Source organism: Anopheles coustani, chromosome X (genome assembly GCF_943734705.1).
Source record: "Anopheles coustani chromosome X, idAnoCousDA_361_x.2, whole genome shotgun sequence".
Lineage (NCBI taxonomy): Eukaryota > Metazoa > Arthropoda > Insecta > Diptera > Culicidae > Anopheles > Anopheles coustani.
The window spans coordinates 12360686-12375403 of NC_071290.1; the positions used below are offsets into that span (position 1 = coordinate 12360686).

Sequence of the window (14718 nt, forward strand, 5' to 3'; positions counted from 1 at the left end):
CCACGCCGTCGAGGGAGCGCCTCGGCGCGCGCGGGCCCACTTTCTAACCGCCGTAACCGCTCGACTGTCGCGGACCCCCGCGAGCTAGAGGCCTTAATTCGTCCCAACTATTGTGCGCAGTTTGGACAACGATACGAACGAATAAGACTTCTTCCAAAGCACCAAGAGGAGGTATAAGTGAAGCGTTAAGGCATACAAATCTCCACCGCAGCGATGGCTTGCATGAAGCGTAAGCAGCTGGAAGAATTTCTTCAATCCGTCGACGATTTTAGCAGTCCCAAAGTGAAGCACGAGCAGTACATGACGCCGCCCCATATCGCCAGCCATCTGCTCTACACCATCCAGATGCAGCATGCCGATCTCGAGGAAAAAGTCGTGCTCGATTTGGGCAGCGGGTCCGGCATGCTCTCGATAGGTGCTGCTCTGCTCGGGGCGAATTACGTGATTGGCATTGAAATCGATCCCGATGCAATAGAGGTGAGCGCATTTGTTGGCAGCAGAGTATCGCCGGTAGACTAATCGATTTCTGTGCTTCTGCATTTTCTGTAGAATTTTCGCTCCAACTACGAAGAGTTCGAAATGTGTAATGTCGATTGCGTGCAGGCGGACGTGCTGCGTTTGGGTGAAATGTGCGGTCCGCGCACCTTCGACACTGTGCTGATGAATCCACCGTTCGGCACCAAGCAAAACAGTGGCATCGACATGGCGTTCCTTCGGGTTGGGCTGGATCTTTCGCGTACTGCAGTCTACTCACTCCACAAGACTTCCACACGGTGGGTTCTGGATTTTCAGGGGTAACCAAGCCACGTCGAAAATGGCGTACCATTTATGTTTGTGCCCTTTTCGTTCCGATGCAGGGAGCACATCAAAAAGAAGTGTCGCGAGTGGCAGCTTCCCCGGTCGGACGTGATCGCTGAGCTGCGGTACAATCTGCCGCAGACGTACAAATTTCACAAGAAGACGAGTGTGGACGTGGCGGTGGACCTGTGGCGATTTGAGGTCCCGACCAAAGCTAGCTAGGAAATCAAACAGCTCACAAATCTGTCAGCTGCAGCACAGCCAACCTTCTAATAACGATTTTAGTCCGTTCCATAATTTCAACCGTTACGCGGCAGGCTTTTTCCCATACAGTGTTATTTACAGTGACTAAAGTCATTGTGTTTTGCAATAATTCGTTCCACACCGTTATAATGGCCCTACTATCTGCATATATTTTTGTATTAATCTTTATTTTAGAAACATGTATGATAAATCACTAAAAGCAACTAGCTATTATGCATTGAACGATTCTTCGATAAAAAAAGACTCGCATTTATAAGAAAACATAATGAAAAATTAAATGCCAACATTGTTGGTGCATATCGACTCAGGTACCGAACAGCAAAAACAAGATATTCCACAAAACCAAATGGCCGTTTTTCACGATTAAGTTGATTAAGACGAGTTTTAGTGCTAGTGCATTTCGATTTGCTAGTTGCGTAAAGCATTTTATCAAAAATGGTACTCGTTATGATGAGGGTTGGCTGTACGTGGCAGGAAAGCAACAATATTGTACAATAATAAATAGAAATAAAATATGTTGCTGCATGTACAGTTTTCAATTTGCGACCGTTCTTCAAACACTATTTTTCTATTTATATCCATAATCAATTTACTTTATTCATTTTTCAGCTGAATGCGGCACGGCTTTTAAGAGTTTTTCAAAAGTTATGCAACGCAATTCAATCAGTGTTCGGTTGAAAGCCACCGTGCGGCGTGCGCTATTACTCTTATCAACATTCTCAATCATTTGTTCTCTGTAACCACGTCGCTATAAATTGTAGATCCACGAAAACTTTACCTTAAAAATAATTTTCAAAGACATGGCTAATTTTCGGCCATAAAATTATATAATTAATATAATTTTTAAAATATTCGGCCGATTTTTTCTAACTTCGTAGTTTGGCGTTTGGATGTACGGCGTAAAGCATGGGAAAATAAATAAAATAAAGCTAGTAAAGATTTAACTAGTGATATACTTTATAGAACATTTTGATTTAGCTAGTGGTATATTTTGATGCGTTTCTTTTTTAGAGTTCTTCAACTTTCAGTTACAGAAACATTCAGATTTTCTTTTATCTTTTGAGCAGAAAAGTTGACATTATCAAAATGTAAACGTAATATCGGAAGACATATCATATATTTACTAAATATAGATTGAATAACCCATGATAAATTACCAGGAAGAAACATGGAATTGCATAATGTTTAATGAGCCAGGATTTTATGTATCATCAAGTTCATTTAGTTTGGATGTATGCATTCTCTACGAATTCAACAAACAATGGTTTTAAAGTAGTAAAAAGGAAATAATTGCTTTACACATCCTCCCAAAGCGTTCCAAGCAGAGTCTGCACAAAGAACAACACACCAATGGTTTTTTTCTTCTCTTTTAGAAGAGTAACGTTTATTAAATGAAAATTTAAATATTTTCCGCGACAAGGTATCTGATCTTGGTGCTGCCGGTTTCTGGTTTGTTTTGTTATATTCATAGATCCATACATTTATTTAGTTCATTGTTGTGTGGTAAGTTTTAGCAATTAACATTCTCTTTGCCGCGCTGAGTCTGCAGAACATGCATTGTGTGTTGTATGTTGTTTCTCCTGTTTGGCTACACTAACTAGCTGGAGTCCTAGCGTTCGCTCGGGACGTTTAATGTATTGTTGAATTATTAAAACGGTAAATTATAGATAATATGATGTTAGTTTCCCCCATGCAACCCTGCTGCGCTGAAACAAAACTCTAACTTAGTTTTCGCGATCACATTCCGCGTTTCTTTTTTTTGTTGTTGCTGGAACAAATTAGTTCGGCATGTTTAAAGTTAGGTAAACCTAGCGTGTTGGTTATGTTGTGTGCCTACGTGGCTGATCTTTGCCTGACATTAGAAACATACCGAGAGCTGCCACCACAGAACGAAGACGTCATGTTCCGCTTTTGAACGTGTACGAGGAGATTGGACAGTTTTGTTTTTATGTTAACACTTTACCGTGTGCTTACAAGCATATTCACGCGGCCTGCGAATTTTGTTTTCGTGTTAACACTCAAATTCAAATTTTGAAATTCGCTATTCATGCATCGTATTTGTATGACAGAGGTAAAGGAGAGATTGCACTGTTAACACCTAGTGGAGACTGTATGGGCTCCTCCATTGGGATTGGCGCCAACCGTTTTCTTCCTTTGTTTCTCGTATGGTAAACTATGAGATACTCCTCATACTTCCTAAAGTGGCATTCTGCCAAAACTGATACCTCGTAAAGTTAGATAGCACTGGTGGAAAACTCAATATTAGAAAGAATAGAGAGAAAGTGTGCGATGGAGATAGGGGAAAAAAGAATGAGAATCTAAGTCTATGAGCGACCGGAAACTTGTTGCTCACCGTATTGCAAGGGAATTTTGCTATCGAAATCACTTTGGCGAGCAGCTTGTGATCCCCTGGCTTTGTTACTGCTGCTCTCAGTCTTTCTCGCCCTCGGATTCTTTGTTTTAATCCCGTTTCGGTTGCTCTTCGTCTCCTTGTCTTGCCATGCTGCTTGCTTCATGTACCTTTGTTGAACCGCGTTTTTATGTTTTTGAACGCTGAACGTTCCGCGCTCTGTGGGCTTTTCCCATCACAGCAATTTTCTCATTCGTGTTTCTCCTAAGAACCAACCACTTCACTTCGCTCGCTGCTCCTACTTGTGTGTTTATATACATGAGAAAATGTACAAGGGGTCGCGCGCGCGCTCACACACTCCTCAATCCTTGGATGGCCATGCATGCGGGCGTAGCTTTTGGTGCATGACGGTTAATCCGCGCTTAAAGATTCTGCCACTGGGTGGCGAACAGCGTCTGCTGCGACTCGTTGCGGCGTGTGATCTCCTCGTGCAGCGCGTGGCTGAGCCAGGTCTGGTGCAACTTCTGGTAGCGCTCCTTGCACAGACGCAGCGGGTTACCGCGGCGCAGCCCCTGATCCGTCTCGCCGTACTCGTCCAGGTAGGGTGCGGCAATGAAGCAGCCCTTGTTGATGCCGAGCAGCAGTATCTCGGCGTCGCGAATGCGCAGAAAGATACCGATGCCGGCGCCGCACTCGGCGGTGTGGTAGGTGCACGACCCGACCAGCACCTTGTCCAGCTCCTTCTGGCAGCAGAACGACTGCGAGCAGAGAATCTCGCCGCACACGAGACACATCGTCGGGTTGCGCGAGTCGTCGCGCACGTTGTTCGGGCAGGTGAAGAGCGAAACGCTGTTGATCAGGTCACTGTAGTCGTCCGGCAGGTCGATCAGCTGGCGCACGGGCGGGCCGGCCGGGAACAGCGGCATCCCACCGAGGCGGACTAGATGCATCTGGTGAATCGACTCGTGGTTGGCCGACGCAAGCCGCTCGATCAGCTCGAGCGAGAGCTCACCCGGCGCGAAGTAGGTCAGCGGATCGACCGCCAGGTCCAGGTACGTAACCATCAGGCGGTAGTCGTCCTCGTCCGTACCATCATCGCCCGGACCGCGCCCTTCCGGCAGCTCCACATCGGTGATGTAGCGAAACAGCAGGCAGCAGCAGCGCAGCAACGGGTGGCTCTTCTTGCGTATATCGCACAGCAGCGCCCGACACAGTCGGCGCTCTTCCAGCACTTTCTTCTTTCGCTCCGCCGGGTTGATGCCCTCCGCCGGTTGCTCCGACGCCTCGCTGTTCCAGCCCGGTTCCGGCTGGCTGTAGATATTGTACGTGCGGTACAGCCGCAGCAGGGTCCGCTCCGCCTCGGTCAGCTCCGGCGGTTTCTCGTCCTGATCGGTTTCCATCGCAGCACCCGCCGACTCGTCGTCGTCCGCCTCCTTCTTCACCGTCGACGTGACGATCGTGCGCAACACATTGAACATAAACACGGCCTGCATGATGGCATGATCGATGGCATCGCCGCGCGGAATGCGCTCGCTCGGTACCGCCTGGAAGAACACGTAGCGCGTCGTAAAGAGACACGTGTTCAGGATGGCAAACAGGTCCCACTCGAAGAACGAGTTGGACGGCTTGTTGCCGAACAGCGTGTCGTACAGATCGACCGCGTAGTCCCGCACGCTCGTGTGAAACTTGTTGCTCGGCATGATCGAGCCGACGACGCACGACGCACGCACCAGCCCGCGCAGGCAGCTCTCATGCCGTATCGTCAGCTCCGCCCCGAGCGGGCGCTCCATCACGCGCAGCAGCATCTCGAGCGACTTGATCGTGTAGGAGCAGGCGAGCCACACCGCCAGGTATTCGCTGAAGCCCTTCGCCGTCGGCGGTACTGCGGTGTACTCGTTCACCACCGTGCAGAACTTCTGCAGGTTGATCTCGACCAGCTCGTGGAACAAGCCGCACGAAGGACCCTCCAACGCTTCCTCCCCGCCTACATCGACCCGCTCAAGGCCGTCTCCTCCTTCGACCCGTTCAATCGGGACATAGATCGGGGGGTCAAACGGCACCAGCAAGACCCTTTCGTGCAGCTCATCGGGTGTAGGTGATATTCTGGCGATCGGCCCAGCTAGCTCACTCGGGCTCAGTCCCAGGTTGTCCGTCAATGGTAACGCTGCTCGGGCTCCGAGGGGCGGTTTACCGGCCTCCATCGATATTTGCTTCTGCATCTGAGCGAGGAAGCCGTTCATTAGTTCGTACCAGGAGCGGAAGTTAAAGTTCGGATCCGCGTTCAGCATGGAGGCGGCGGCCGATGATGAGGCGCCCGGTTCTGCTGCAGGGGTGGCGGTCTCGCTGGCCGCTTCCTGTTGATCATCGTCGTACGTGCCCGGTTTCAGGATGCCGTCCAGGTGCGGTACCAGCGGCAGCAAGCAGTTGCTCAGGCACCGGCAGAGCGGGCAGAGGAACTCCTGCTTCTCGACGTCGAACAGGATCGGCATCCGGTTGCGGTACGGGCGGCGATTCTCCTTTACCACCTCGTTCTTGAAGTACTTCTCGAAGCAATCCAGATGCATCACGTGCCCGCAGGTGCTGATGTGTGGCGACGGGTGAATGCCCGTCTCGATGTACTGCAGCTGGCCGCGCTCGTCCGTCTGCTGGTAGCGCGACAGTACGCTCGAGCGCTGCACGAACGCGGCGTACACCATGCAGGTGTGGCTGCGCGCCGTCAACACCGACTCCTCCGAGCACAGGATGCACGTGTGGCGCTGGGCGGAGGAGAAATACTCGCCCGCCTTCCAGCGCGGCGCCTGCCGGTTGCGCCCCAGACACACCGGCGTCTTGACCGTGCTCGCCAACGCAGACGCCGCCGACCCGCCCTCTCCCGATTGCCACTCCATGGCCATGTCACTACCGGCGGCACCAGCGTCCGAGGTGCCAGCGGCACAATCTTCCTCCTCGTCGTCGGCGCGATTGAACAGCGCCGCGTTTGACTTCATGAAGCTTTGCTGCATGTTCTGCATCTGGGCGAGCAGCTGAGCGCGCCGCATCGCGGCCATCTTCGCCCGCTTCTCCTTCGCGTTACGCTCAGCATCCAGCTCCGTAGCGTCACCGCCGCCGGTGGCCTCGCTCGGGCCAGCACCTTCGTCACTGGCGCTTGTCGCCTGCTCCTCCGACGCCTTTTTCTTCGACGCTTCCAGTGACTTGAAGCGCTGGATGACCCAACGAAGCAAATCGCGCTGGGATTCGACCTACCCATAAAAAAGTGAAGGAATTCATTAGTTTAACTTCAATAATGAACGGACACGCCATAACTGTGACGCAACCAACAGCTTCCAAACATCTTTTCAGGTCAGTCAGCAGTAAAAAACATAAATAATCTAAAAATCCATCAAAATGAAAAGGAAGCAATAGGGAACTAGATGACATTATTTCGATATCGAGTTGTGAAGAATCGATCCACATGACATTCGCATTGATTATAATTATTATAAAAATTACGATCTAAAGGTAAGCATTTGTTTCAGAGGCTGGAAGGTAAGAAAGTAACAAGGGAAGCGCGAATAAAGTTTGTTTGTGTGCAAATTTCTCTTACGGCTAAGAACAACAAACCCACTATGGAGCCTGAGGAAATTCATTTTTGCTTTAAAACAGCCACAGGATGTTTAACAGTAACAAATTTAACAGTAACAATATTCTTCTCAGAAAATTCTTCTATGAAGAAACTCAGTTTTGGTTTAAAACAACCAATAACAGATGTTTTAAAAAATTTAAAAGCAACAATTTGATTTTGTGTAAATTTTTCTAATGGCTAAGAACAGTTCTATTTCACTGTAGCTAAGATGATTACTTTTCTATTTGTAAATAAAGTCCTGCTTTATTAAACTCATTTTTTCTTTAAACCTACCAACGGATTTGAAATTAACAATCGTCGATAATGCGCACAACGATGTTCATGTTTCATGTAGAACAGTAAACGTTTTGAGCAATTACGGAGCGCATGCGCGTTTAGTTACTAGAAGTGCACTTACCCGCTGACTTCTGGTGAGCTCATCCAATAGAGCCAGCAGACCGATCGTCTGACTACGCTCGATGAACTTCAAATACGGATAATATCCGGACTTCTCTTCCTGTATAGCATAGCCGATCAGATGGAGGACCTGTTGTGGGGGGAAACGAGGTGGTTAGCCACTTATATATGGTAGCTTTGAATTTCGAACAGTTTATTGCATACCCGTTGCAACTGTCCCTCGGAAAAGCTGGTCGACTGGAGATCGAGCGCACGGGTCAAGATGACGCGGATTATTTCCAACATGACGTCACACTGGAGCAGATTGGGAAGTATGCTGGAAGAGGAGAAGTAGACAAGGGGTGGTACCATTAGAAGAAGATAAAAAGAGCGCTGCGTGGTATCGAGCCAAGCGTACCTGAAAGCCTTCGTGAGCTTCGGTAGTTCCGGCGGGGGGCAACAGACTAGCTCGCCTTTCTCTTTGCGCCGGTTGCGTTGCGCCTCCTCCGATTTGGACTTTTCCTCCTTGCTGTAGTGGTAAAAGTACAGGTTGTACCAGCTGTAGTACTCCGGCTTCAGCTTGTAGACGCCCTTCTTGTCGGCGACGTTCGGCTTCTCGAACACGGCCACATCGTCGATGACCGACTCGATCGCCGTTTCACTGCAGTTGTCCTCGTTGAGCGCTCGGCTGAGCTCCGAGTGCGAGTGCGGTTTGATGCACAGCAGCTGCACGATCTCTTTCTTGATCCGATCGCCCTCAGTGACGTCGCCGACGCCCGGCACGTGCCGCTCGCTGATGATCACGATCAGCAGCTCGAGCAGCTCCTCGACGAGAATTACCGCCTGGCGCAGGTAGTCGTCCTCGGCACCACCCAAACGGGCCGGCTTCTCAATCTGGTCGCTCTTGAGCCACTCGAGCAGCATGAACTTGTGCAGTACGTGGATGATGAACTCGTTCGCCTCGATGAGCGAGGCACCGACCTGCAGAATGACGATGTCCCGATCGAGCATTTCGTACCGGCACTTCACGTTGCGGTAGAAGTACAGCTGGTTGAGCAGCGAGTACCCATTCCGCCGCCACAGGCCGGCATGCACCTGGGAAATCATGGCACGCGTGCACAGCACCGGCTCGATGATTTGCTCCGGCGTTGGGCGATCCGCCTGCTTTGCCGTCTCGTTTGCGAACGGCAGGTCGTGCCGCTCGAAGGCGGTGTAGAGGCCCGCAAGGAAACGCGTCAGCGGCAGGTGCACCGAAACCGGCATGGAAGCAACGTCATACTGCAAACAGTAGGCAGTATGGTTGGCCGCCTCGCACGCGACCGGCACCGTTTCAGGCACGATGAACTTCACCTCGGAGAGTGCGGACAGCAGCATACGGTAGACCTTGATCAGCACTATCTTGTCGGTGGCGCACCACTCGAGCACGAGCGTGATCAGGTGGGACAGCTTCAGGTGGAGTGTAAATGCCGTCTCCCACTCCAGCTCGTACTCCATGTGCTGACCGACCTGGCGCGTTACCGCGTCCATACCCTGCATGCACCTGAGCAGACGGATCAGCACCTGGACACCGTGCAGAAAGCCGATGCGCAGCGGATCTATCCAGACGTACGGCTTGAAGCTGAGCAGGTACCGCAAGTCCACCAGGATGTACGAGGCTCGCTTGAACACGTTCAGCGTGGACGTGTTCCGGGCGAACTGCAGCTGCCGGTTCTTGATGTACTTCTCGATCGCCTCCGAGTAGAACGTGTGCATCAGCTTGAAGAAGGCTGCCTCCTCGCCGATCAGGCAGTGCGCGATCGTCGGCACGGTGAACAGCTGCACGCTCAGCGACACGATCGAGAACGAATGGTAGTGATCGTCTCGCACGAACGCCTGCATCAGCGCCGCGTACTGGCGCGTAAAGGTTAGCGCAAGCTGCTTCTTGTTCTCGTACTCCATCAGCATGCCAGAAATGAGCAGCCGGTGCCAACAGCTGCGTGCCGACTTCCACAGCTTATGATCGTTGCCGAGAATCAGCTTCAGGTTGAACCCGGTGCCGGCGATGCCGATCAGCTTGACGAAGATGTTACGGAACGACGAGTGCTTCGACAGGAACTCCTGGAACCTATATCGTGGGTAAACGAAAATCGAAATTATAGCATCGGGAGCAGCATTGCCGTACGCACCACGCACTTACCAGCCGAGCATCTGGATTGCCAGGTGTTGGCAGGCCACCTCGTTCCGGTGCATCACCGTCACCTTTAACGGCGCCATCTTACCGCCGACCGTCGTCCGGATGGCCTTGGTTTCGATGTCCTCCTTCAGCTTTTTGCACACCTCGAACGAGGCACACTTGACTACGGCGCGGCCCTCGCGGTCGATACTGGTCACGTACTCGATCGCTGTCTTCTGTGAGCACAGCACGATCGATGTCAGTGCCTGTATCACCTGGTTTGATGAAAGAAATCACAGTTCATACACCATCTAACCACCTTCTAACGCGGTGCCCACGGCTTTCAGCGAACCAATCCAACCTATTACTATGATAGCCGTAGCTTTTAAGATAACGGGAGTCCAGTAATAGGTTGGCCGCTGCCCTCTAAAAGCCAAATCAAAGAACATTTTAGAACGACGGCTTCTCTTCATTAGTTGATCCATCCAACATGATAGTAGTCGTCCTGTTCGTACTAAATTGGTTTATTCGTTCGTACTAATAGATGGAGGAAAGCACGAAATATATGAAAGAATTTGAATGATTGAGTCGAAGCAGAGCAATGATGTAAACTTTTGAAGAGTCAACTCAATTTTAATTTGATTTAAATAATTATTTAGTACACAAGGTAGTACTGGAGCAAGTTATGTTTCTTGCGTAAGTGAACCTATCTATTGATCGATTGTAAAGCACTCTACTCAAATAAGTCTTTTAAACTACATATGCATAATTTTCATGAAATTTTTTCCATGTGAACCAGACAATCATTAAGTTAACGATCATTGCTTGGCAACTATAAATAGGAATAGGTCTTAAAGCGTAAAGTTGCGATGACATGGAATTATGCTTGATGAATTATGCTTCTGATGATGACGAAATGAAACCAGTGCTATGCCACCTCATTTCCCTTGCATATCACATTATCGCTCAAAGTGATCCTAATGCAACGGTTTACCTGTTCGAAGGTGTGAGTTTCGTCGTTGTATAGGACTGTACAGTGTGTGTTTTCGTCATCGTCCAGCTCGGAATAGCTACCATCACTGTCCATCTTCAACACACGCATGCAGTAGGCTAATATGGCTTGGAACACTATCGCGCATCGTCCTTGCACGTCGTCCGGTAGCTGTGCAGTTGACTCACTGGAGATGTTTGAAATGTTCTGTGGCAGAAATAAACAAAGTTAGTTTTAGCTGTCTTAGTTTACCATAACTTCAACAAACGACAAAAATCCTAATCATTATTGGGCATTGCATAGATTTGTACGAGTTCTTCTTGAAGAAGATGTAAATGCATGTGCATTTGGTTGGTGATTGTGCAAAAACGGGAATGTTAAAGTAATATAAATAAAATTAACCGACTCATCAGAAAACCCTCATTTCAAATCCATTCGTAAACACTTCATCGAATCTGCAACTGTTCAATCAATAAACTGTTGAAGGCACTTTTTTTGCAGCTATGCAAGCATAAACAGTTTTGATACAACAATCAATGGCTAGTGTGTGTTGTGTTTGAAGAATTAGAGCATATGTGGCAAGTTGCTCTTGCCGATTCAGTTATCGAACAGTTGTTTATATGTTTACTGATTGCTGCAGATTAGTATGTAATCAAAAGTCTACCGCAGGAAACAAGTAACCAAATTGGCCTTGGTGACATTCCTAGCTGGAATGTGCCATTACGTCTTTCAAGAGTCTGATGATATCAACATTTAAAAAATGCAAAATGTGATTTTCGTTTGAATCGACTTACATTGTGCTCTGCACATACTGGATACTGCTTCCAAGCTTCTACATCACCGCAATCGCAGCAGCCGCCACCACTGGAGGTAGCCATTTTGTATTTATGAATGCGATGCGGCGAATTTTTAAAACACGACGAACAAAGCACACACGTTGGATCCATGCCTAGGAGGTTTAGAATAAAAATGAATACTTAGACAACACACAAGAAGTACAGCAACATATTCGATTGATACTTACTGCACTCACGGCAGCTGTACGTTGGCTCGCCGATTTTAAAAACACGACCACACACGGACGAATCGAAGTCATTTCTTTTGAGCTGCTCAAGAAATGCCGTCGAATCTTCACCGCAGATGAACGTCTCCAGCACCATGATGGTCTCCTGAATACCTTGCTCCTTGAACGTGAAGCATTCTGCAAGTAAACGTGCAACAGCCAGAGCTGATTGGTGTTCCGTCAGATTGCGAGACCAACGCGATGCTTACCTTGTTCCGTTTGGTTTGGTTCGACTTGCACGTACGTCTCGGCAACGGTTCTAAAGTATTGTTCGATGTTTCTTGGTTCGAGAATCTGCTGATCGTATAGATCTAGCAAATGTTTTACATACGCTATCGGTGGCGAATGTGGAAACATTTCTCTTGAGGCGAAAACAAAAAGAAGAAAATAAATAATACGGAGTTAGCACAGCCTACTACGGCATCAGCATTAGCGACCCGCAGTACCAACATAAAGAGAAACCAAATACGTCGGAATAGCATTAAACCTTCATCCAACACGGTGCACGTCTGATCTTTCGCTTATGGGAGAAGGGAAAATCTATTTTTTTGCCTTTTTCCATTGCTACACCACTGTAGTATCTTTTAATGCGACGAGGTTCAGGATGGTGAAAAATCTTTGCTTACCTGATGATGATTTTGCTCTTCCGTTTCGAGTAATCGTCTTCCGCCAGCTTCGGGAAATATAATTGTCACTGCGCTAGCGAAAAGATAAAATGAACTTCGAAAACGAAATGACACACAATTTCCTTTATGATTTGCTTTCTTCACGGGCAGCTGCTTGGTTTTACCTCCGTCGTTGCCAACCTCAAGCAGTGTAATGAGCAAAGTTGGTAAAATTGGACAAATCAAAGTCTACAGAGGATCCATGGGAGATACGTCAGATCGCCAGGGTTTATAGATCAGCTGGGCTGGTGAACGTTCGAACGTCAGTTAAAATGTACAGTCAAACCTCGCAACGATGCAGTAATCAATATTTGTCCGATAATGAATTGAAATTCATTCATCAAGACATTTTGAGGCATATTGTAATTGAATATACTTTACTTCACTAAAAGCACCGTTTATAGTTCGGAAAAACAACTTGGAATAAACGTCGCATTGATTTGTCCATGCACATAGTACACATTATTTAATTAAATTGAGTAGCTTACATATGGCAGGTAAAGTCTTACGACCGGGTAATTCATACAAGCGAAATACAAAGATCGTGGCAAATCTATAATATTGCAGTTTAGGGCACTATCTGCCATCATAAATAACTAAGAAAATCATAGCTGTTAATTCTAGAGAGGTTGCACTGTAAATGCAAGCCGGGCAATATGGAGGTACAATATGTTTAAATAAAATCAATTTTATCTCGTTTTAGACTCTAGGAAAACTCCTAACGCAATTTCAAATGGTATATTGTTCTGGATTCTCTACGTTTTTCATATAGCATCTTGTTTTAATTGCACTTTACTCCATCATCATAACGCATTTTTCACCAACCAACGAATAATTTGCAAAATACCCAACATTTAGTGTAAGAAATATTGATGATCGATGCAGTAGCATTTTATAGTTTTTGGAATAGCAAATTTTTAAAATATTCGATGATTTCGCTTTTGTTGTTGGTTGTAAATTTAAAATATAAACATGGGACATCTTCCGTTTTATATACCTTTGCTCGAATGTCAAAGAACGGAATGTTTTTTTTCTTGACATAGCTCTTTCGACAGCTTATGTAAAGAGATTCCCATCGATCTCCAGCAGTTCTGAAGTATTTTTGTGCAAAGGTTTGACCGAAAACAAATATTTCGTCCTTCTACTCGCAACATCGAACATCCACATAATTGATTTTCTCTTGCTCGTATTCAGACTCACACCTGGAAGGCGAGGGATATCCGTAACCCAAAATGATGACCATTCGTCCGCTGTTGACGAAGGCACTGTTGCTGCCGTCAGCCAACGGTGCCACTCAAATACTTCGATCAAAGGCAACTCTTCCGGTGGTGGAGAAGGATAAGCCAGAAAAGGTTTCCTACTCACCGTTCGGCACCAAACAGTCGAACTGGGCCGACTGGACCGTCGCCCGGCTGGATGATGTGCTGAACTGGGGTCGCAAGGGTTCCATCTGGCCGCTTACGTTCGGTTTAGCCTGCTGCGCCGTGGAGATGATGCACATCGCCGCCCCGCGATACGATATGGATCGTTTCGGCGTGGTATTCCGTGCCTCACCCCGCCAGGCGGACGTCATTATCGTTGCCGGTACGCTTACGAACAAAATGGCACCGGCTTTACGCAAGGTTTACGATCAGATGCCGGAACCGAGATGGGTGATCTCGATGGGCAGCTGTGCGAACGGCGGTGGTTACTATCACTACTCTTACTCGGTTGTGCGCGGTTGTGACCGTATCATCCCTGTCGATATCTACGTGCCAGGATGTCCGCCAACTGCCGAGGCTCTGTTGTACGGTGTATTGCAACTCCAAAAGAAGGTGAAACGTATGAAGACGCTGCAGATGTGGTATCGCAAATAAGCATGCCTTGTCGACTCCGCGTATCCATCGCAATAAAAATGTAGAATATATTTAATCGATTGCAAACGTTTCTTTTAGTTTTCAATTTAAGTACTATGTATGCGTCCTTTTACATATGATTACAGGCATCTATGGTGAATGTTCCCTGCTTGGAACGTAATAAATTTTAACGCCAAATACAATACTCTTGAAAATCTACTTATAGTCAAATTTTATTTATATATTTATCATACGCGTCAACATTGTTCCTCAGGTGTAAATTATTAAATCTAATCATCTTTCACGATAATAATTTTAATTTCACTATTTATTCTGCTTATTTTGAGTTAAAAAGAAGCTATCATTCGTGCTGATGGGTTCGGTATTCAAATCGGTATTCGGAAACGGAAATTGGGCACAGAGGGTATAACATGTACATACAGGAAAGCACACATTGAGCTGATGTAAACAACCAATTCAGTTGGCAATTTTGCGATTGGTATGCGCATACGGCATTCGAATCGAGCGACCACAAACCCGTTAGTTCTTAGCTCTAGTTGTAAGCTTGAGGTTACGAAAATATGTTTAACTGTTCCTAGCCTG

General features: G+C 47.5%; 3 protein-coding genes across 3 annotated transcripts; 2 read left to right on the forward strand and 1 right to left on the reverse strand.

Moving 5' to 3' along the window:
* Positions 1-201: 201 nt before the first annotated feature.
* LOC131268804 (rRNA N6-adenosine-methyltransferase METTL5) lies at positions 202-1602 on the forward strand. Its single transcript, XM_058271084.1, has 3 exons — positions 202-477; positions 550-773; positions 858-1602. Exons 1-3 carry the CDS (start codon positions 214-216, stop codon positions 1018-1020), a joined length of 651 nt encoding a protein of 216 aa, XP_058127067.1. The 5' UTR covers positions 202-213; the 3' UTR covers positions 1021-1602.
* An 846-nt stretch (positions 1603-2448) lies between these two features.
* On the reverse strand, positions 2449-12382 carry LOC131268973 (E3 ubiquitin-protein ligase UBR1). Its single transcript, XM_058271282.1, has 10 exons — positions 12242-12382; positions 11825-11976; positions 11577-11753; positions 11347-11501; positions 10556-10759; positions 9586-9836; positions 7828-9513; positions 7635-7746; positions 7432-7560; positions 2449-6651 (listed from the first exon to the last, which is right to left on the reverse strand). Exons 2-10 carry the CDS (start codon positions 11970-11972, stop codon positions 3835-3837), a joined length of 5679 nt encoding a protein of 1892 aa, XP_058127265.1. The 5' UTR covers positions 11973-11976; positions 12242-12382; the 3' UTR covers positions 2449-3834.
* Positions 12383-13330: 948 nt separating this feature from the next.
* LOC131268978 (NADH-quinone oxidoreductase subunit B 2) lies at positions 13331-14326 on the forward strand. The gene is made up of 2 exons (XM_058271287.1): positions 13331-13392; positions 13475-14326. Exon 2 carries the CDS (start codon positions 13513-13515, stop codon positions 14134-14136), a length of 624 nt encoding a protein of 207 aa, XP_058127270.1. The 5' UTR covers positions 13331-13392; positions 13475-13512; the 3' UTR covers positions 14137-14326.
* The last annotated feature ends 392 nt before the right edge of the window (positions 14327-14718 follow it).